The sequence below is a fragment of the Lupinus angustifolius genome, chromosome LG20 (genome assembly GCF_001865875.1).
Source record: "Lupinus angustifolius cultivar Tanjil chromosome LG20, LupAngTanjil_v1.0, whole genome shotgun sequence".
NCBI classification, from domain to species: Eukaryota; Viridiplantae; Streptophyta; class Magnoliopsida; order Fabales; family Fabaceae; genus Lupinus; species Lupinus angustifolius.
Window position 1 is genome coordinate 11268754 of NC_032028.1, and position 22059 is coordinate 11290812.

Sequence of the window (22059 nt, forward strand, 5' to 3'; positions counted from 1 at the left end):
CTTTGATAGACCATTTGAGCCTTCTTACCTCTTTCCTTTTTATTTATCTCATCACAAGCTTATAAGTGAAAAACCATGATTTTCCTAACCTTAGGGAATTTTGGAGCTTTGGAATTGTTTTGGGAATGGGTATTAAGTAAGAAAGGGTGCATTGTTCTTCAAATCTTGTGGATTCTTGGTTATGTCTTAATGATGGTTAATACAATTGTGCACATAAGTGTTAAAAAAAACGAAAATCAAAATGAAAAACAACAAAAAGAGAAACACAAGTGAAAAAAGGTTGAGTAAGGCAAAGAAGATTGGAATTAGAGATTTGGTCTTATTTTGGGTTGATTTTTGCTTACTTTTACTTATTCCCCATTGCTCCTATATTCCATTTGGTTATACCTACATATCTCATATTTATCATACCTTGTCCTTGGCCCCATTACAACCTTGAAAAGTCCTTGCTTATGATGTTGATGTTAGAGGCTTGTCAAGCCTATGGTTGTGTTTGTTTTCATGAAGTGCTTTGAGTGTAAACACTTGCAACCTAAGACACATGAGTGTAAACACTTTAGAGAGTATATCTTGTGAGATTCTATCATTGTTATGACTCGCCTCTTGGTTTGATTGATATCTTGTCGTACCTGAATTCATTGGATGATGTTCATGAATATCTTGATTTGATTCTTTTACTCTTGTATGTTTGATTTTGCCCATTTCATTGAAGTTCCTAGATTTCATTGTGAAGTATGTGATTTTTTTAGGTTTCTAGTTTTTGTGATCTTCTTGCATGACTCACTTTGGTGCATATTGGTTAGCATAGCCTTATTTCTTGATTTTGACCAGGAGTGCAAAAGGTTAAGTATGAGGGTATTTGATGAGCAATATTTACACACTATGCATAACCTTAATTTAGCATGATTGATTATTCTTGGTGCCTAATTGACTTTGTTTCACATGGTTTAGTGTTTTAGACTTTATTGGTCTAATATTCCTAAAATGAGTTAATTTGTGATTATTTGGCCTGATTAAATCTATTATCATTTTCATATCACATTTGGCACCAATCGCATTTTGGGCATTATGGAAGTCGAGGATATGTGTTGAAGTGAAAATTGTATTTTTATTTTAGGAGTTGTTTTTATTGTAATTTAGCTTTGGGCCCATTGTTTAGGCCCAATTCGGTTTTATGTGTGTTGGAGGGGTTAAATTCGGATTCCCCACTCCAAACACACACACTTTTTACTTTTCCTCACTTTGAAACATAAACACATTTTTCGTTTTCCCTCTTTTTTCTCTGCTAGGGTTTCACTCCTTCTTCATTTTTCATTTTCGGTTTATTCTTCCATTGACATGGAAGACTAAATTTCTAGATTATGTTCCTTTGGTAATGTATCACAACTCTTAAGGTTTTGTTATTAATGCATTTTCGGTTTCTTTATTGTTGATTTCTTCTATCCTATTTCTGAATATAGTCTGCTTAATTTCATAGATGCTTAATTTGATTTATTCTCTTTAGTGCATAGATGCTTAGTTCGTGTGAATTTGTTAATCGTTTCATGTTTATACTGATTTCGCCTAGTTAGAGGTTTAGGTTTTGGAACTTTGAATTGATTATTGTTGATTTCTTCTATCCTATTTCTGAATATAGTCTGCTTAATTTCATAGATGCTTAATTTGATTTATTCTCTTTAGTGCATAGATGCTTAGTTCGTGTGAATTTGTTAATCGTTTCATGTTTATACTGATTTCGCCTAGTTTGAGGTTTAGGTTCTGGAACTTTGAATTGATTATCGCTTAGTTAATTGATTCTCAACAAATTCGGAAGTTAATGGTTGGAATATGAAAATAATCTTTTGAAACTGAGGATTGAGTTGTGAACAAACGAACCAAAGAGATTTAGCTGTTTTATTACATTGCTTAACTACTGTTTCTGAATTTGATTTATTTTCATACTATCCAACATTAACAAAAAACCCTTTGTATGTGTGTGAGTATAAGGTGTTTGAAGCTTTGCTTGAAAGATAATCCTTGGCAAACGACCTAGGAGTCACTTCCTAGTACCTCGATCAATTAGGCTCGGGTTGGACGTCGTGGATGGATATCCCTTTAATCCTGGAATGGACGAGTTTTATTTCTTCTTTTTGAGGGTTTTGTGAAGAACTAGAAGGGCAGTTTCTTTCGCGTCGAGGCCTGGGGGACGCGTCATACTTGGGCGTATGGCCCTGGCAACGTCCCGTTTTTTCCTTTTTCTTGGAACAGAGGGATTCATCAGAGACCTGCCGAATCCTTTAGTTTCTTGTATGATCAGTTGGATGATCAAGAGTAGAGGATGGCGAATGAGATGCTAGCTTGGGTTGAGGAGGGGTGATCTATCCTTTGCTACAAGTTGGTTCAAGGCGACCAAATTTTTGAAGAAGCAGTCAGAATGCATCTGGTTATCTATATCTCAGTCTTTAGATTTTGACACTTATCTGACCTTTTTTGTTTGTTGCTTTCAGCAGTGGCCATGGAGGATCAGGCTGACCGAAGCAGGCTTCTAAAGTAGGCAGCTTCTAAGAGGAGGAATGCAGAAAACTGTAAACGTCCCAAACCAAGTTTACCTACCCGGGTTGAGGGCCCCTCTTCCACTCCTCAGAGGGAAGTTAGTCATGCTAGCGGTTCGGAGGGGACTATAGTAGATCGGTCAACTCCCATGACGGTCGCGCTCTCTAAATCTACCTTTAGTCAATCCATAGACCTGACTACTGAGCTTGCCGGCTCTCCTGAGGCGACTTTGGTGGAGGACACCTAGTCGAAGAGGCAGAGGTCGAGCAAGTCTTTTGGTAAGGGTAAATCTGCCCTCCTTCGCTTGAAGACTACTTATAATATTATGAAGGTCGTTGATAAGGGCATGATCAATCCGGCATTGAAGAATGTTATGGATGGCGTTCCTTTGGTGGATCTGTTGTGGAGAACTCGGGAGGCAGGGGTCTTGGTGGCTTCAATCGCCAAGTACCTTGAAGGTGAGGCGGTGCTCGCCACCCAGGTTGGGGAAAATGCTCTAGCCAACCTGCAAGAACTTCACTCGGGTGAGCTCCACGAGCTGAAGGAGAAGCATGCCAAGGTTGTGAAGAACTTGGAGGCCTAGAACCTCTCGTTCGTTGAGCAACTCTCTATAGTGTCCCTTTAGCTGAAGGATGCTCGGGAAGTTGAGATGTTGGCGAAGAAAGATGTGGGCACCGCTAAACGGAAGGCGCATTCACTGGCTGACCATCTTCAGAGGAGTGAAGATGAGAGGCTTCAACTCTGGGACAAGTTAAAGGCTTCAGAGGCTGAGAATGCCTGAGTGTAGAAGGAGCTGGATGACCTCAAGGCTGCCTATCTGAAGTTGGAGGATGATGTTGATGGGGCGGCTAACGCCGACTAAGATAATGCTTTTTTCCATGTCGGTTTGGTTTATGCTGATGCTGACTGGTCTTGGGCCAGGATAGATGCCCGGGTTACCCCCGAGGGTGAGCTTGTCGTGGATGAAGATGAAGGCAATGTTGCTCTCCCAATTTCGACCAGAGGCCACATGAGAGATTAGTTTTTGTTTTTGATTTTTGTTTTGTTCCCGTACTTTGTACTTTCTCCTCTCTTTATCAATGAATCTCCTTGATCTGTTCATCTATTGCTTTTATTATTTAAGTCTTGCTGACTGAAATAACTGAACTGACTACTCAATCAATCGACAGACTAATCGTTCGGATAATCATTAATACTTGGTTTTGAATCTAAATGATATCGAAGTGATAGTTGGTCGTGTTGAATAACATTTGTAATGATTGTTCGGATTTCCATTATTAAATTTGAATGGGAATGTCGAATAATCATGAAGTAGAGGATGCCCGGTTAATCATTATTGAATTTGAATGAGAATTTTGAATAATCATTAAGTAGTGGATGCTCGGTTAACCATTATTGAACTTGAATGAGAATGTTGAATAATCATTTAAGTACTAGATTCCCGATTAACCATTATTGAACTTAAATGAGAATGTTGAATAATCATTAATTAGTTGATACTCGGTTAACCGTTATTGAACTTGAATGAGAATGTTGAATAATCATTAAGTAGTGGATGTCCAGTTTTCCTAAAACAAGCAATGTCGAATATTGGTCGCCGTTAGAGGAGGATTTGCCTTCGTCTTTAAGGGGTGTACGGTTGGTTGGCCAGGAGGGCTTGGTCTGAGACTGGGTTTGTATGTTGAACTACCATCAGAGGGGACCGACCCATGCCTTTCAGTGGCATAGTGGTGGCAACCAAGAGGACTTGGTCCTATCTTGGATTTGTGAACTTAATCGCCATAAAAGGAGGACTGGCCAACGCCTTCGAGGGGTGTAGTGATGGCAACCAAGAGCACTTGCTTGGGTTTGTGAATTGAACCGCCATTAGAGGGGGATTGACCTACGCCTCTAAGGGGTGTAGTGATGGCGACCAAGAGGACTTTGTCCTATCTTGGGTTTGTGAATTGAACCGCCATCAAAGGGATACTGGCCCATGCCTCTGAAGGGTGTAGTGATGGTAACCAAGAGGACTTGGTCCTATCATGGGTTTGTGAATTGAACCTCCATCAGAGGGGGGCTGACCCACGCCTCTAAGGTGTGTAGTGATGGCGACCAAGAGGACTTGGTCCTATATTGGGTTTGCGAATTGAACCGCCGATAGAAGGGGACTAGCCCACGCCTCCGAGGGGTGTAGTGATGGCGACCAAGAGGATTTGGTCCTATCTTGGGTTTGTGAGTTGAACAACCATCAGAGAGGGACTGACCCATGCCTCCAAGGGGTATATTGATGGCGACCAAGCATGGCCTGTAAAAGATATTTGAATATTACCTCGTTATCATATAAGTTGGATTTGATTACATAGTTTGCTCAGCCGTTTAAAGGTCTGACACAGGATTTACATTTTTATAAGCAAAAAACTATCGTAGGTTCGTCACCTTCCAAGTACGGGGAATCTCCTTTCCTGCCAAGTCTTCAAGTTTGTAGGCTCCTTTATCAATTTTGTTGGTTACTCGGTAGGGCCCTTCCCAAATCAGTGCTAGCTTGCTTTTGGTTTTTCTGACATCGGCTCTCCTGAGTACTAGACTTCCTGTTTCAAAGCCTTGTGATATTGTAGTTTTTTTATACTTGTCGATGGTCCTTCTTTTGATGGCAACTTCTCTGATTCTAGCTCAGTCTCTCTTGTCTTCTATCCAATCCAAGTTGTGTCTTAGAATAACGGAGTTGGTGGCTTCATTGAAATGTATTGTCTGCCAGGGGGGCTCACCGATTTCAACCGGGATCATGGCTTCGGCCCCATAAGTGAGTTTAAAATGTGATTCCCCGATGATAGAGTGAGGAGTTATTCGGTAAGACCAGATGACATGATGTAGCTGCTATGGCCATGCTCTATTGGCTTATTGCACTCTTCATTTTATGCCTCGAAGGAGGACATTGTTAGCCGCTTCTGCTTGACCATTTGTCTTAGGGTGCTCAACTGAAATTTCGATCGAAAAATTGCGTCCCGTTGTTAGTGAAGTTTTCCTAAAACAAGCAATGTCGAATATTGGTCGCCGTTAGAGGAGGATTTGCCTTCGTCTTTAAGGGGTGTACGGTTGGTTGGCCAGGAGGGCTTGGTCTGAGACTGGGTTTGTATGTTGAACTACCATCAGAGGGGACCGACCCATGCCTTTCAGTGGCATAGTGGTGGCAACCAAGAGGACTTGGTCCTATCTTGGATTTGTGAACTTAATCGCCATAAAAGGAGGACTGGCCAACGCCTTCGAGGGGTGTAGTGATGGCAACCAAGAGCACTTGCTTGGGTTTGTGAATTGAACCGCCATTAGAGGGGGATTGACCTACGCCTCTAAGGGGTGTAGTGATGGCGACCAAGAGGACTTTGTCCTATCTTGGGTTTGTGAATTGAACCGCCATCAAAGGGATACTGGCCCATGCCTCTGAAGGGTGTAGTGATGGTAACCAAGAGGACTTGGTCCTATCATGGGTTTGTGAATTGAACCTCCATCAGAGGGGGGCTGACCCACGCCTCTAAGGTGTGTAGTGATGGCGACCAAGAGGACTTGGTCCTATATTGGGTTTGCGAATTGAACCGCCGATAGAAGGGGACTAGCCCACGCCTCCGAGGGGTGTAGTGATGGCGACCAAGAGGATTTGGTCCTATCTTGGGTTTGTGAGTTGAACAACCATCAGAGAGGGACTGACCCATGCCTCCAAGGGGTATATTGATGGCGACCAAGCATGGCCTGTAAAAGATATTTGAATATTACCTCGTTATCATATAAGTTGGATTTGATTACATAGTTTGCTCAGCCGTTTAAAGGTCTGACACAGGATTTACATTTTTATAAGCAAAAAACTATCGTAGGTTCGTCACCTTCCAAGTACGGGGAATCTCCTTTCCTGCCAAGTCTTCAAGTTTGTAGGCTCCTTTATCAATTTTGTTGGTTACTCGGTAGGGCCCTTCCCAAATCAGTGCTAGCTTGCTTTTGGTTTTTCTGACATCGGCTCTCCTGAGTACTAGACTTCCTGTTTCAAAGCCTTGTGATATTGTAGTTTTTTTATACTTGTCGATGGTCCTTCTTTTGATGGCAACTTCTCTGATTCTAGCTCAGTCTCTCTTGTCTTCTATCCAATCCAAGTTGTGTCTTAGAATAACGGAGTTGGTGGCTTCATTGAAATGTATTGTCTGCCAGGGGGGCTCACCGATTTCAACCGGGATCATGGCTTCGGCCCCATAAGTGAGTTTAAAATGTGATTCCCCGATGATAGAGTGAGGAGTTATTCGGTAAGACCAGATGACATGATGTAGCTGCTATGGCCATGCTCTATTGGCTTATTGCACTCTTCATTTTATGCCTCGAAGGAGGACATTGTTAGCCGCTTCTGCTTGACCATTTGTCTTAGGGTGCTCAACTGAAATTTCGATCGAAAAATTGCGTCCCGTTGTTAGTGACAATTGATGCGGGTATCTCGAACCGTGTTATGCTGGATGTTGGCCATTGTGATGCTGGATAAAGGCTCAACTTCGATCTACTTAGTGAAGTAATCGACTGCCACTATCAGGAATTTAAGTTGTCTAGTTGCTGGTGGAAATGATTCTAGAATGTTCTTGCCCCATCTACAAAATGGCCATAGGGTCATTGTTGTTGTTAGTTCTTCAAGCAAGGCCTTGTGGAGGTCAACAAACAACTGACAGGATTTGCATTTCTTAGTGAATTCAGAGACATATTTTTCAATGGTCGACCAGTAATATACGGCCTGGAGTACCTTCTTGGTTATTGACGTTGCGCAGAGATGATGACCACAACTCCCTTCGTGGATTTCTTGGAGGACATACCGAGCCCTATCGGGACCGAGGCATTTAAGCATTAGAGTAGCAAAGCCCCAGCGATACAAGCAACCATGTATTATTGTGAACCACGAACTGTGTCTGAGGAACCTTTGCATATCCTTCTGATCCACCGGTAAGTTACCAGTGGTTAAGTATCTGATGATTGGATCGATCTAGTCATCCGAGATCTGTATTTGCTCGATTACTGTGATGATGGATTGCAGGACCGTCCCTTGAACCACGGATATGTTATTGCCTAGGCTCTTTGTGCTTGCTAACTTGGACAAAATATCTGCCTAGACATTCTACTCCCGTGGGATGTGTTGGATGGAGACTGTCTCGAACTTGGCCATTAATTCCTTAACCCTGGCCAGGTATTTCCCGAGTAACACAGCTTTTGCTTGGTAGGCACCCGTAATCTGAGAGACGACAAGTTGGGAATCACTGCATATGGATACCTTTTCTGCTCTGATTTCCTTGGCCAACTGCAGACCGACAATGCATGCTTCATACTCGACATGGTTGTTTGATATGGGAAAGGTGAAGGTGAGTGAGTGTTCAATGGTCACCCATTGGCCATTATCTAATAAGATCCATGATCCACTACCCCGGGGATTGGATGATCCATCGACATAGATAGTCCATACCTGCTCAGAACTACTAGGTTGCGCAATCAGCTCAGCAATGAAGTCAGATAGGACTTGGCTCTTGATAGCTGTTCTGGGATCATACCGTATATCAAACTGTGAGAGTTCAATAGACAAGGAGATCATCTGGCTGGTGAGCTCTGGCTTGTGCAAAATCTGATGGATTGGTTGATTGGTTCTGACCACCATGGGATGGAATTGAAAATACTCATGTAGTCGTCTTGTTGCCATCAAGAGGGCATAAACAACCTTTTCCAATTTCTAATACTTGAGCTCAGGGCCTTGTAAGGCCTTGCTGGTGAAGTACACTAGGTGTTGACCGTCTTCACTTTCTCTGATTAGAGCGGTTGCCACGACCTCGTCTGTTACTGCTAAGTAGACATACAATGTCTCAGCAGGTGCCGGTTTAGAAAGCACAGACGGAGTAGCCAAATATTGTTTGAAAGTCTGAAAAGCTTCTTCTCAGGCGTCTGACCAAGTAAACGTGTTGCTCCTTTTGAGGAGTTGGAAGAGTGGGAGGGAGTATCTTGGCGATCATATCGTCCATGTAGACCTCCATGTTCTTCCCAATCTGATCCCCGAAAATGGTGTTCATCATTCTCTAGTATGTAGCCCCTACGTTTTTCAAGCCAAATGACATGACTGTGAAGCAGTAGGCTGCCGAGGGTGTAATGAAGGTGGTTTTGTCTTGATCTAGGGGATACATGGGTATCTGATTATATCCAGAATAAGCATCCATAAATGATAAAAATTGGTAGCCGGAGGAATTCTCCACAAGATGGTCAATGTTCGGAAGGGGGTATGGATCTGTGGGGCATACTTTGTTTAAGTCTGTATAATCCGCACACATCTGCCATTTCCTAGATGGTTTCTTGACCAACACGACGGTTGATAGCCAGGTGGTGTATGCAATTTCTCGGATGAACCCAACCTCTAGTAGTTGGGAGATTTTCCAAGTAACCTCGGTTATCCTCTCGGCGCCCATCTTCCTTTTCTTCTGGGCCACTGGTTTTTCCCCTAGATTTGTTTTGAGTCGGTGGCAAACGATTGAGGGGTCGATTCTGGACATATTCGTAGCGGACCAGGCAAAAAGATCCTTGTTGGTTTTCAAGCACCTGAAACTTGGATCTCTAGTCTTCATCGAGAGTACTGTCGATATATACCAGATTTTATTTTGAGGGGCCAAGTTGAAGGGATGTTTTTTCCCTACTCTGGCTGAGGGCGGAGTTCTCATTCATCTGTTATGGCATCTAGCTCCACTAGGTGCACGCCCCACTATTTTTTCTTTGGGGGTGGTGCTTGTACTGTAGTGTGGTTTAGTTGCAGATTCATTTGATAACAACTCCTTGTGCTATGTTGGTCTCCCTTAATCATACATACTCAGAGGTTGGATGAGAGAAACTTCATGCATAGATGCAGAGTGGAGACTACTCCTTCAATGTTGGTCGCCCAAGGATGATATTGTAGGTTGAGATACAATCAATAACGAGGAACATAGCTTGGATTGTTCGAGTTAATGGCTGCTCTCCAATAGTAAGCCATATATCAATGTAACCGCGGGGGGTTATCTCCTGCCCAGTAAAACCAACGAGTTGCCCATCATAAGGTAGCAGATCCTTATCTTTAAGCTCCATCTTTATGAACAAATCTTGAAACATGATATCTACTGAACTGCCCCGGTCGAAAAATAAGCGCCCAACCTTTTTATTGTAAATTTTGGCGGTGGTGATGAGGGGATCGTCATGACTGCGGACGACACCTTCATAATCACAGTCATCAAAAGAGATCGGGGGTGCTTCTTGATGACCTCAATACTAGCAGGGTTTCAGATAGTTGATTGCATGACTTCTCGGACATATCTTTTCTAGGCTATTCTAGATGTACCACCAGCGGCGAACCCGCCTAATATTGTGTTGATGTCTATTGGACTCCATTGTCGCTGATTGTTGAGGTGATATCGATCTCCGCGGTCCTTGTTTGGATGTCGTTCCCATTGAGTTTTTGGGGGGAACGTCTCTGAGAGAGGTTGGGTCGGCGTGATGGTGGAGATCGCCCTTGGGAGGGTCGAGCAATGAATTGTTGGAGGTGTTCAGCTTGAATCAGATCTTTAATAGTGTCCCACAATTGGGTACATTCTTCTATAACGTGTCCAAAGAAAGTGTGGAAATCACAATATTTGGAGTGGTACTGGGTCCCCAACTTTCTACCCGGGTTAGGTTTGGGGAGTTGGACTAAATGGGTGGACATAACTTCTTACAAGATTCTGGTGTGACTAGAGTTAAGGGGGGTGTAGGAGTTATATTTCGGTTTTTTGGGTTGTCTAGGTGGGTCATCTCAGGGTGCTCGTGTGTTTTTTGTTGTTTGGCTTCTCGTGAGGGGAATTGGTATTCTCTATGTTCGGCTGGTGGGCGATTTGGATGGGTTTCCTCTAGATTAATGAACTGCTAGGCTTTGGACCGGAGTTCTACCATTGTGAGATCTGAATACTTAGCCAATTCCTATCTGAAGAGGCCGTCCTGCAATCCCGTTACCAAGATATGCACCGCCACCTCTAGGCTCAGGGAGCGTACCTTTAGGACCTTCGAGTTGAACTTGTCTAGATAAGCTCACATGGGTTAATGCGACTCCTTCTGTATACTGGACAAGGTGTAGGAAGAGCGAGGTTGTTCTTTGCTTGCTGTGAACCGCATGTTGAATCCGTTGGCGATAGTGGCACATTGGTCAATATTGTTTGGTGCAAGTTGTGTAAATCACTATAAGGCAGCGTGATTCAGAGTGAGGGGGAAGGCTCGGCACTTGATAGGGTCAATCGCCCTATAGAAAAGCATTGAGGCTTCAAAGGCATCTAAGTGATCCTGTAGGTCACTTATTCCATCATATTGGTCAATGTTGTTGGGGCGGGAGAGATGTTTAAGGAGTGGTGAAGACATGATGGTTTTAGTGAAAAGGTGTTTTGCTCATGAGGAGCTATAGTTGAAGGGATGGGTTATCTGAGTGGTTTTTGTGTTTGGGGTAGCTACTAGCCTGGAAGCCTCGGCGAATTCTGCGGAGTGCTCATCGGCAACTGGCCGCGATGGTCCATTACTGGGTTCGGGTCTATGCTGGCGAAGCTCGACTAGTAGTTGGTCCTACTATTGGATAATTTGGCCTTGATTTTGGATCATTTGGAGGAGTTGTTGGGTAGTGGGTGCTTCTAGGGTGAGCTTGGGGGATGACTTTGGCTAGCCTGCTGAGATGGTTGCACTAGTGCTAGGGGGTCAATGGAAGGGGTGTCATGATTTGGGGGAATGTTTATGTTGAGCGGTTATGCTTGGTTGGGTGATTGAGCTTGGTTAATGGTGGTCACCATGTTGTAGGTAAGCCACAGACGACGCTAATGTTCTTTAGTATGAAGACGGGATAGTCGGAAATGGAAGAGAAGTGGTCGGTAGAAGATGTTCGGTTGAATGCTAGAGATCTGATAGCCTGGTCGGATTATCGCTGGACCCGCTAGGGGAGGTGTGTGAAAAGGTTCTTTGACGATCAAGTCAGTAGAGTATCCTCGAGAGATAAAGGGAGTAAATAAGAGAGAAGTTAGAGCAATAAGTGTAGCAATAAATGAGGGAATGAGAATTGAATATACTCCATGTATGGTCTCCTCTATTTATAGAGTTTGGGGCACGCTGAGATGAGACCTTGCCATTGGCCAACATCTAACGGTTACAGTGGACATACTCTATTGGTTCTTGCATGTCCTGCAGATCTGCTCCTATCAAATTGTTGGGGGCAGGCGGTATGTTAGCTGACATTGAGGGCGAGTCAGCAACACATTAATGAGGGGGCCAGATGTGCATTAAATGGTGGATCGGGAGCACTAATGTCGTGTCTGGAGTATTTATGGCATCTGCCACAAATGGGTTCATTTGAGGCAGGTTACAAGGAGATAATGAACCTAATACTAGTTACACATGCGGTCAAATAATAACCCGGACCTAACTGAGGTAGAAGAGAACCTAATTTTGATATAAATGATTTCAAACATTTACCATATTAACTCTAAAGGATTACACCCCATAATTATATATATTTATACTTATTCTCCTCTCTTTTTTCAAAAAATACATTAAATAATATTCTTGAAATATTTGTAGAAGTGGGGTCACCCAGAGCATCAGAGCGGAGGAGAAAGAAGAAACAAAAAGACAAATCAAGGATATCACGTGACACCATTATACAATTACAAGTATTCCCTTTGATGCAATTTCAAATTTTAAATTTAGCATGCTTGTTTCATATAAAATTAAATTAAATACAGTAATCAATAAACGCTGCAGAATAAATATGTATGTATCACAGAAAACACTCTCCTTGTATATTTGCATAGAGTGTTGGTTAAATAGTACCCAAAAAAATATATATGTTAGTTTAATGATATAAGGTTTTGTTAAATCATCATAAAGATCATAATATAACATGTTTAATTATTGTAAGTGACATTTGTTAGAAAAAATATCAACATATCTTAAAAAGATTGATTTCTTACCTAAGATGAGAGAATACCATGGGAAATAATGGGTACCGGCCAAGGACGTTTTCAATAAGCATTTTGCAGTATATAACTTTTTTTTTTGTCATTTTATGTAGCTAATAAGTTTACCTTATGTTTTTATTCTATTTCCTTTTGAAATCAAAATAACTTATAAAAAGGAAACAACCTTTCGAGGGTTTGAAAGGCAGAAGATTATAATCAACCATGTTAATTAAGAAAATATGGTAAATCAGTCACATTGCTAATGTTCAAAGATTGTAACTTTGCGTTCCAAAAATACCTTATATTGGAAAATTTAGGACTTGGCCTTGCTAGCAATTGGAACATTTTTAAACTATTAGTCCATTAATCTCTTCACGCAAGCATCAGAGTTTTGCATGTTTTGTTGAAGTATAATTTATATAGGGCTGGGATTTAATTGGTTGATAGTCACAAGAATAAAAAAATATTGGTAGATAACTAATTGTAAAACAGAAAACAACAATATACAATTTTGCATAATAGTTAACAAAAATTTGTGGGTTTATGTAAAAAATGCATGTTAAAGTGATCTTATACAATAACGTAAAAAATAGGTCGTACCTAGTAGTTGTTAAAATCTTATTTTTAAATTTTTTATTTCACATGCATAGTATTAAATATTAATTTAACTGTTATTTTTATTTTAATATGCTGAATGTCTTATTACAGATGAAGTCTATCTACTAGTTACATTTCAAAAACAAGTTAAAATTGATAATAAGAATCAGAAATAACACTTACATGATAGATGATACAGTAGTGTACAAAAGTAATTTAATTTTTTCCGCTCTTCGTATAACTTAGAGAAAGAACAAAGAAGTGTACTTTGGAGTAATTCTCAAGGACTCTGAGACAGTGACTTTGTGAGTGTGAGCAAGATTCCATTTCCTCCTTGGTTTTCAAATACTCAAATTAGCACATTTATTTCTGAATCTGCACATTGCACAACAACACCAACAACAAGGGTTCATTCTTCAAAAGAAAGCAGAAACATCACACTACCCTTTTCCCTGTTTGTTCCATTATAGCCTGCACCATACTTTTTGAGTCTGATCTGAAAGCCAAAGATGGGAACTTTCTGTTTTGAAAGTGCAGAAAATAAGCAAGTGATAGTTGCTGCTACTAAGGAGGACCACATATGGAGGTAATTCTTTTGAATTGTCTTTTTCTCTCACTATCCTAATGGCATGAAAAAATGGAATCACTTAGTTTATTGGGTCATTTCAGCAGCAAGAAAATGGAAGGAGATAAAGGTTTGAATTTTAATACAGTGGAATGGCTTAGAGGGAGATTACTAGCAGAGAGAAAGGCTTCAAGGGTAGCAAAAGAGGAAGAAGAATCAATGGGCAATAAGGTAATTTTATTAATCTATTAGGACTTTAGACCTTGAATGATGAATTTAAAAAGTTTAGGAGGTATATATTTGGTTTAGTAATGTAAGACCTATTAAATATTAGGATGATCAAAATGAAAATATCAAATGTCGATTTTTTAGAATGAGGCTTGTTGGAAATGGTTACCATGTAGCCTAAAATAGATTAATTTATTATCTATTTTATAGTTGAATACTTAGGTAGGACAAAAAAAAAGTTAACCATTCTTCAAATTTTCTACATTGAAATAGAAACACTACATTAAAGATCACAATTTTTTAATTCTTAATATTTATGATGAACCATTTTTTTAATATATAGTTTGTATGCCTTAAGACACTAGTAAGTACTCCATTGATTTTTGACTTAACCTTTATCCATTTTTTCAAGTGGGTAGAAGAATTAGTGAGAATATTTATATGAGAGTACAACATTTCTCATAAAAACTTCATTCATTTTTTCTCCCGTGACATTGTTTTAGAACATCATGGTAAAGGAAAAAATTGACACTGCTTTTCTATATTTTGTGTAGCTTTTTATCTGACAAACATTCTCAAAACAAAATTGAAAATTTCTTCTGTGAACAGTTGGTTGAGCTGGAAAAGTTGCTTAGACTAGAGATCAAATTAAGAGATAAAGCTGAAAGAAGGCTTAAATTTTTAAGAAAGAAGCTTGAATCACTCAACACACCAACAATGTCAGAGCAATCTGATTCTACAGAGAAATGTGCAAATTCTAGTGGGTCATCATCAATTAGTTCAATTTCAAAATATGAAGAAGCAAATGAAGAAAAGCATCATATAAAAAATGTAGCTTTGCCTGAAAATGCAGTGCACAATCACAATGTTTCGGAAGATTGTGATTCTCATATTACTGATAATTCCAGTTGCAACTCATACCCAGGTTATTCTTTTCCAAAAATTATGAGGGAGAATCATAATCAAAGTTCTAAGGATTTGAACAATGATGAAAGCAGGTATCAAATTTAAACATGTGGATGCATGTATTATGTTTTTGTCTGACTTAATTTTTAGTGTATGATAACCTTAACTCGTATACTTGCTGGTTCACTTAGGACTCAAATATAAAATAATAAAATTATTGTATGCTTTTAGATGAATGGTTCAAATATTCATCCATAAAAATTGCTTAATAGATAGATTAGATTGATTTTTATTAAATAAGCCATCAATGGATTGGATTTGTTCAATATATTTTAAGTGTATTATAAATAGATTCACCATTTGTTTCTAACCAATCCATTATAATCCGACTCAAAATTCATCAAAGAATCCATTTGCTACTTATACTTTAGAGAGACAAAACAAGTAGTATTTGTCTTCAATTGTATTTGTTTGATCTTGGGATTATGTTTCAGGCATTCTAGTTCAACTTCAAAATCATCAATGACAGAGGACGAGGAAGATCATGGAAAATCTATGGCATCAGTTCCCGTGAATGTGACAATAACATCATGAAGCAGATGCATTGTGGCATGCACAAAAAGGATTCAAGGTTCAGTGAAAGCAAGACAAATATTTGATGTTGACTCAAAATTTAAGCTCTCACACTAAGATAATAATAATGCTACATTACTTCTATGATAATAAGTGAGATTATTTATTTAGCATGCAAATTAGGCTGGAATGGCATAAATTTTGAGGCCCTTAATAAAAAATGGGTAGTTGAAAGGTAAAGTTCTTGTGAATTGTGGTTTCACTTACCACAGAATGCACGTGAAGTGGGAATGTGGTGTCAGTTTTTGGCTTCAACTTTGGGGTCCAACTCTTTTGTCCATATCCTAGTTTTCATACACTTTAGGTGAATATAATGTGGTCACCACTTGATTCATGTGATTTCTATCAACATTTTTATACTTGGGAGTTGGGATCATTGTTTATGAGAAGAATAAGGCTTAATCTCACACCTGGAGTATAGTAACTAGGGAATTTTGTGCATTGCTGCTATGTTCTAATCTGCTAAGCTAATTTCATACAAAAGCATCACAGTTTTACTGGTTTGATTGTAAATATTGTAGAAGAGTATGGTTGAGGAAATTAATTCATTGATATTATTCTTGATAAGCTAAATTATTGAATTAAAATTTGGTGGGTAAGTGTAAAATAATATAAAAAGTCTTCAAGCCAAAGGCTTTTAAGATATAAGGAAAGACTGATGAACCATGAAATATACATTTTAAATAATCCAGAAACATTCCATTTTCATTCGTTCTCTAAAACCTATCTCCCATAACAACCTTAGTTGCAGGGATGAAGAAATGCCATTAACTTTTTTCATTAATGCATCTCAGATCTACTCTTAAATGGTCGGCCCGTAAAAAAACTCGAAATTTTAAGAACTTATTATGATAAAAGTTTCACCTAAATCTCACAGCCAAATAAACGTTTAATTAGAAAGTTGAATGCAAAGTCACGTATAATTTTATAAATCTAATAATTTGACTACCCTAATTCTATAACTTCTCTAGGCAAATTGCACGTGCTTTAAGAGCTTTCATTTTTGTAAAGTAAACTATAGAAATGAGAATTATTCTTTTTAAGGTTAAAACATGTTCTTGGTATCGTGAATTCATTCACAAAGAAGAAGAAGGAAGAACTTAGAAGAATGAAAAGAAAGATAAATTATCTTGTGTTATTTCATGAAGAACTCAAGGGGTTTTTATACAACTACTTGTCAAAGAAGGAAATGAACAAAACTGAAATAACTAACTTAACTACCCTGAAGCCTAAAATGGAAAAAGAATGAAAAGACTATAACACACTTATAACAAAAGCTAAAGACCTAACCTACCCTTAGAAGAGAAGAATGAGCAGGAACATAAAAGGGAAGAAGAACTATAAATCTAACAGCCCCCCTCAAGTTGGGCAATGTATATTACTAACGCCAAACTTGGAAATGAAATTTTTAAAAACCGAAGTTGTTAAAGCTTTGATAAAAGGATCTGCCAACTGAGAAGATGATGGAATAGGGAGTAAATGGACCATTTTTTGTTGAATCTTTTCCCTCACGATATGACAATCAATCTCAATATGCTTTGTTCGTTCATGGAAAACCGGGTTATGAGCCAAATAGATGGCTGATTTGTTGTCATGGTAAACAAGAATTGGTCCAAAGTTAAGAATTTGAAGATAATCCAGTATGTACTGTAGCCATTGAAGTTCGCAAACCAAACTGTCAAGTGCTCTATACTCTACTTCGGATGAGGACCTGCTAATAGTGTTTTGCTTCTTTGTCTTCCAAGAAATCAGAGTTGAGCCCATGAAGATACAAAAACCTATAATAGATTTCCTTGAGTCCAGGCAGCAAGCCCAATTCGAGTCATAAAAAGCAGAGAATTTTATAGGAGAAGAGGAAGAGAAGAAGAGACCTTGTGTAGGGGAACCTTTGAGATAATGTAATACCCTTAGAGCAGCTTTGTGGTGTGAGTCAAGAGGATTGGCCATGAAAAGACTCAATTGTTGAACTACATAACATATATCGAGCCTGGAAATTGTTAAGTAGAAGAGTCTTCCCACCAATCTTCTATAGGAAGAAGTATATTGAAGAGGAGTGCCTTTGTTTAGTTGTAGTTTAACACCAGGGTCAAAGGGAGTGGCAATTGGCTTTGTTGCTAAAGAACCTCCATCTTCTAATAAAGATATAGCATATTTTCTTTGATTCATATGTGTGCCTTTCTTGGATCTAGCTATTTCTAGCCCAAGAAAGTATCTAAGACTGCCCATATTTTTTATTTTGAAAGCTTTGTGAAGGACAATCTTAACATGGTGTATTTCAGTCATGTTATTTCCAGCCAAGACCATGTCATCAACATAAACAAGGATGACAGTGAATGAGTGTGTAGTTTTCTTAGTAAAGAGAGCCTGGTCTGCATTTGAATGATTGTAGCCTAAAGAAATAAGTTTTGAAGATAGGATGGTATGCCATTCTCGGCTAGCTTGTTTTAGTCCATATAAGGACTTATGTAATTTGCATACAAGGCTGGAATCATGGGTCAAGAGACTAGGAGGTGGGGTTATGTAAACCTCTTCATGTAATTCACCATGAAGAAAAACATTATTTACATCTAATTGCTCTAAGTGCCAAGAATTGGAAGCTGCTAAGGCAAGAACTAAATGAACTGTTGTGATGTTTACTACTGGTGAGAAGGTATCAAAAAAGTCAACTTCTTCTAGTTGGGTGTAGCATTTGGCAACAAGCATGGCTTTATACCTTTCTAGGGTCCCATCAGCTTTGGATTTTACTTTGTATACCCATTTACATCCAATGAGAACCTTATCTGTGGGTAGAGGCATTAAGGTCCAAGTGTTATTGGCTTTAAGAGCCTGTAATTCATCTTGCGTAGAAGCTTGCCAATGTGGTTGAGTTGATGCTTGTTTGTAGGTGGAAGGTTCTTTAGTAGTAGTGATGGAGAGGCAAAAATGTTTGTAGGCGGGGGAGCAGTGATTATAACTAATCACAGAAGAAAGAGGATATAATGGTTTGGAAGAGAATGTGGGTGTTTTTAATGTAGTTTTAGCTAATAGGCAGTGGTAATCTCTTAAGTGGGATGGTGAGCCTCTAATTCTAGAGGATTGTCTAAGGTTATGATGAATAATAGGACTATGATCTAAAGGGGGAGTGGTTGCAATAGGAGAAGGATCTAGTTGAGGAGTAAGGATATGGTCATCTAAGATAGGTTGGTGGTTGTTAATTTGTCTGCAAGGTGTGTTGGAAGAAAGATTGTATGTATTGTATCTAAGGAAGGGAAATTTTTTTTCATAAAATTAAACATTTCTGGATATAAAGATAGAATTGGAGAGGAGGTCATAGAGGATGAAACCTTTGGTGCCTTCTCTGTAACCAATGAAGGCACATTTCCTTTCTCTAGGACATAATTTTTTTATGTGAGACAGGATGGTGGTTACATAGGTGAGGCAGCCAAAAACCTTGAAGTGTTCATAAGATGGTGTTTGGTTGTATAATAGTTGGTAGGGGGATTTATTTTTGAGGAGGGGGGTAAGCAGCCTATTGATTATATGAGTGGCATGCTGGATTGAGAAGTTCCATAACTTCTGAGGTAAATGAGATTGGAAGAACAGGGCACGAGCTACATTGATAAGGTGTTGATGCTTCCTTTCAACCACTCCATTTTGTTGTGGTGTCTCAATGCAGTTGGTTTCGTGTAGGATACCTTTAGAGGCTAAGAATTCAAGCATTTTAAACTCAACACCATTATTAGTTCTAATGCATTTAAGTTTAGTTTCAAAATGAGATTCAATAAAAGAAATGAAGTTGATAAGATATTGTCTTGTTTCACTTTTGTGTTTCATCATAATAATCCAAGTAAAGCTGCTGAATCATCAACCAATGTAAGAAAAAATCTATAACCAAAGATGGTAAGGATAGAATAAGGCCCCCAAATGTCAGCATGCAACAATTCAAAAGGCTTGTCTGTATTTGTTTCACTATTATGGAAAGGCAACTTTCTTTGTTTATAAAAATGGCATATATCACAAGCAAACAATGTTTCAATACATTGAGAAATAGCAGGAAATTGTTTAACAATAGTATGCATGACACTTTTAGAGGTATGTCTGAATCTTAAATGCCATAAGAGAGTAGAATTCTGTAATTGTGTAGAACTAGTAGCAGAGTTGATCTTGCTAGATGGAAGAATGATTAGGAATAAGCCTTATTGGAGCTTAGTTGAACCAATCATCTTCCTTGAAGCACTCTGCACAATTACACAAGTTTGTTTGCAAAAAGTTAGATGGCATCCAAGGGTTTGGATGAGTTTGTTTATTGAGATAATATTGACATGAAATTGAGACACATAAAGAACATCAAAAAGAATGAGAGTTGAAGACAATATAATTGTGCCAGATATGGAAGCTGAAACCTTGTGATCATTTGGCAAAGTAATGATGATTGGAGAAATTTGCTTATAGTTAAAAAAAACAGATTAATATTGAAACTAATGTGGTCTGTAACACTAGTGTCTAACAACCATTGGGTTTGAGCCATACCTATATCAATGGAAGAATCAATTGTGTGTACAGCAGAATTAGCATTGTGATTTCCATCTTGAGTGTTTTGATTTAAGAGTTTCAATATGCTTTGGAATTGTTCATCAGTAAAGGAGTTGGATTTTGATTGAGATACTTTATACTTAGAGGAGTCTAATGAGTCATTATCCAAGGGAAAACCCAAGGTGTGGTTAGCCATTCTGGTGGACTTGTTGTTTTGGTATCAGGTGGGTGACATGCTTCAAGAAGCATGTCTCTATGGTATGGTTGGTTCTTTCACAATGAGTACAAAATTTTGCATGTTGTCTGTTTTGATTATTGAACTTGCTACCTCTCCCTCTATAAGGTTGAGTCCCTCTTCCTCTAGTACTTTGGTAGTTTACTGAAGTATTTCCTTTAGAGGGTTGGGAGTTTATTGTTAAGGCTTTTGGTTCAAGATCTTGGATTGGGGGCACAATGTTGGTAAGTTGCCTTTCTTGTTGAACCAATAAGGAGAAAGCATTTGAGATGTTAGGAAGGGATTCCATCAACATTATTTGGGATCTTACATGAGCATATTTCTCATTGAGTCCCTTCAAGAACCTTATAACATTGTCTTGGTCTTTGTACATCCTTGTATTGGTAAGAACTCCACAATTGTAGGGAAAGGGGCATTTCCCAATGGGCCAAAAATTATCAATTTCATCCCAAATTGTTTTTAGTTGGGTGAAGTAATCAGAAATTTCAAGATTACCTTGGCTAAAATGATACAATTCCTCCTGAAGCTCTGCAATGCGAAAAATATCTCCTTGAGAGAATATGTCCCTCAAATCTCTCCAAGCTTCTGCAGGTGAGTCGATCTAGAGGATGAACTTCACTATGGACTCTTCTGTTGAATGTTGGATCCATGAAAGGACCATGTTGTTGCATCTTTTCCAGGGTCCATAGAGAATGTCATCTGTATTAGGTTGTGCTATGCATCCATCAAGGAACATGATCTTATTCTTGGATTCCAAGGCCATCCTTATAGCTCTGGCCCAAGGATGGTAATTCTTGTCATTTAAAGGAGTGACCAAAACTAATGCTGGATTTTCGTTAGAGTGGAGGAAGAAAGGGTTGTAGGGGTTTGTATTAAAATATGCATAATCTGGATTTGCCATCTTGATCAGGAAGAACGCAAAAGAGAAGAAGGTTTAGGCAATTGCTTTGAAGATGATGAAGGATCACAAAAGAAGAATGAAAAAACTATAACACCCTTATAACAAAAGCTAAAGACCTAAACTACCCTTAGAAGAAAAGAATGAGCAGGAACATAAAAGGGAAGAAGAACTATAAATCTAACACATGTCACAAATATATCAACGAGAGATTATAATCATACTTATATATGCTTTGCAGGATTCCCGCACAATTAATTCAAGACTTAGACTCCTATAGTGCATTTTTATTACCAACATGTTCAAGGGTCTCTACACAAAACTTGACTCAATTATAATTGGTAAATAGTTGTATATTTTAAGCATGACGTTACATATTTGAACATTGTTATCTATATAAAAAAGACTTTGTAAAAGAAAAATCATTCAGCAATTTCTATCTAAAAAGATATCAGTGTTTAGAAAAGAATTGAGTGTTTTATTTAAACAATGAATTATAACAATGAGTTTACTTTCATATTTAACTTTAAAATATGAAACTTACGTGCTGATACATTTATATAAGTTTCTCTCTTTTTTATTTTCTTTCTCTTTTTTATTTTTACCATACAATATTTCCTCTGGGGCACTCTTTATTCCAGTTTTCAAGTATTTTGAAGGGATATTATTAATATTAGCAATTAGAGTTGTTGTGCAATGTCCGTGCCCATGCAATGCTTACTTAAATTGAGACAAGTATGGACATACCCGTTTTTAATCGGGACATGAAATATCATGTCATATCTGCTTCAAACATGGGCAGGACGGACTTACGAGCCGCCCTCAATAAAATTGCAATATATAAATGTATATAAATTATTCATACAAAATAAAAAATAAAAACTTTACCTACAAATATTCAAATATATTTATTATAACAAGTAATCATACAAGTGGAACAATACATACAAGATATAAATTCATATATAATACAAAATATATATAG

At 38.6% G+C, this 22059-nt stretch overlaps 1 protein-coding gene across 2 annotated transcripts; it reads left to right on the top strand.

Moving 5' to 3' along the window:
- LOC109335251 lies at nucleotides 13331-15763 on the top strand. 2 transcript variants are annotated; one of them, XM_019571373.1, is made up of 4 exons: nucleotides 13331-13683; nucleotides 13767-13893; nucleotides 14500-14888; nucleotides 15291-15763. In XM_019571373.1, exons 1-4 carry the CDS (start codon nucleotides 13607-13609, stop codon nucleotides 15388-15390), a joined length of 693 nt encoding a protein of 230 aa, XP_019426918.1. In that variant the 5' UTR covers nucleotides 13331-13606; the 3' UTR covers nucleotides 15391-15763. The 2 variants fall into 2 exon arrangements, with proteins under 2 accessions (XP_019426918.1, XP_019426919.1); XM_019571374.1 differs by having other exon boundaries at nucleotides 13332-13683; nucleotides 13770-13893.

Bases quoted from the DNA above. Each gene is read 5' to 3' on its own strand.
- LOC109335251 (XM_019571373.1), top strand. From the start codon at position 13,607: ATGGGAACTTTCTGTTTTGAAAGTGCAGAAAATAAGCAAGTGATAGTT. The intron at 13,894-14,499 runs GTAATTTTATTA...TTCTGTGAACAG, and splicing joins AAGAATCAATGGGCAATAAG to TTGGTTGAGCTGGAAAAGTT. The intron at 14,889-15,290 runs GTATCAAATTTA...ATTATGTTTCAG, and splicing joins TTGAACAATGATGAAAGCAG to GCATTCTAGTTCAACTTCAA.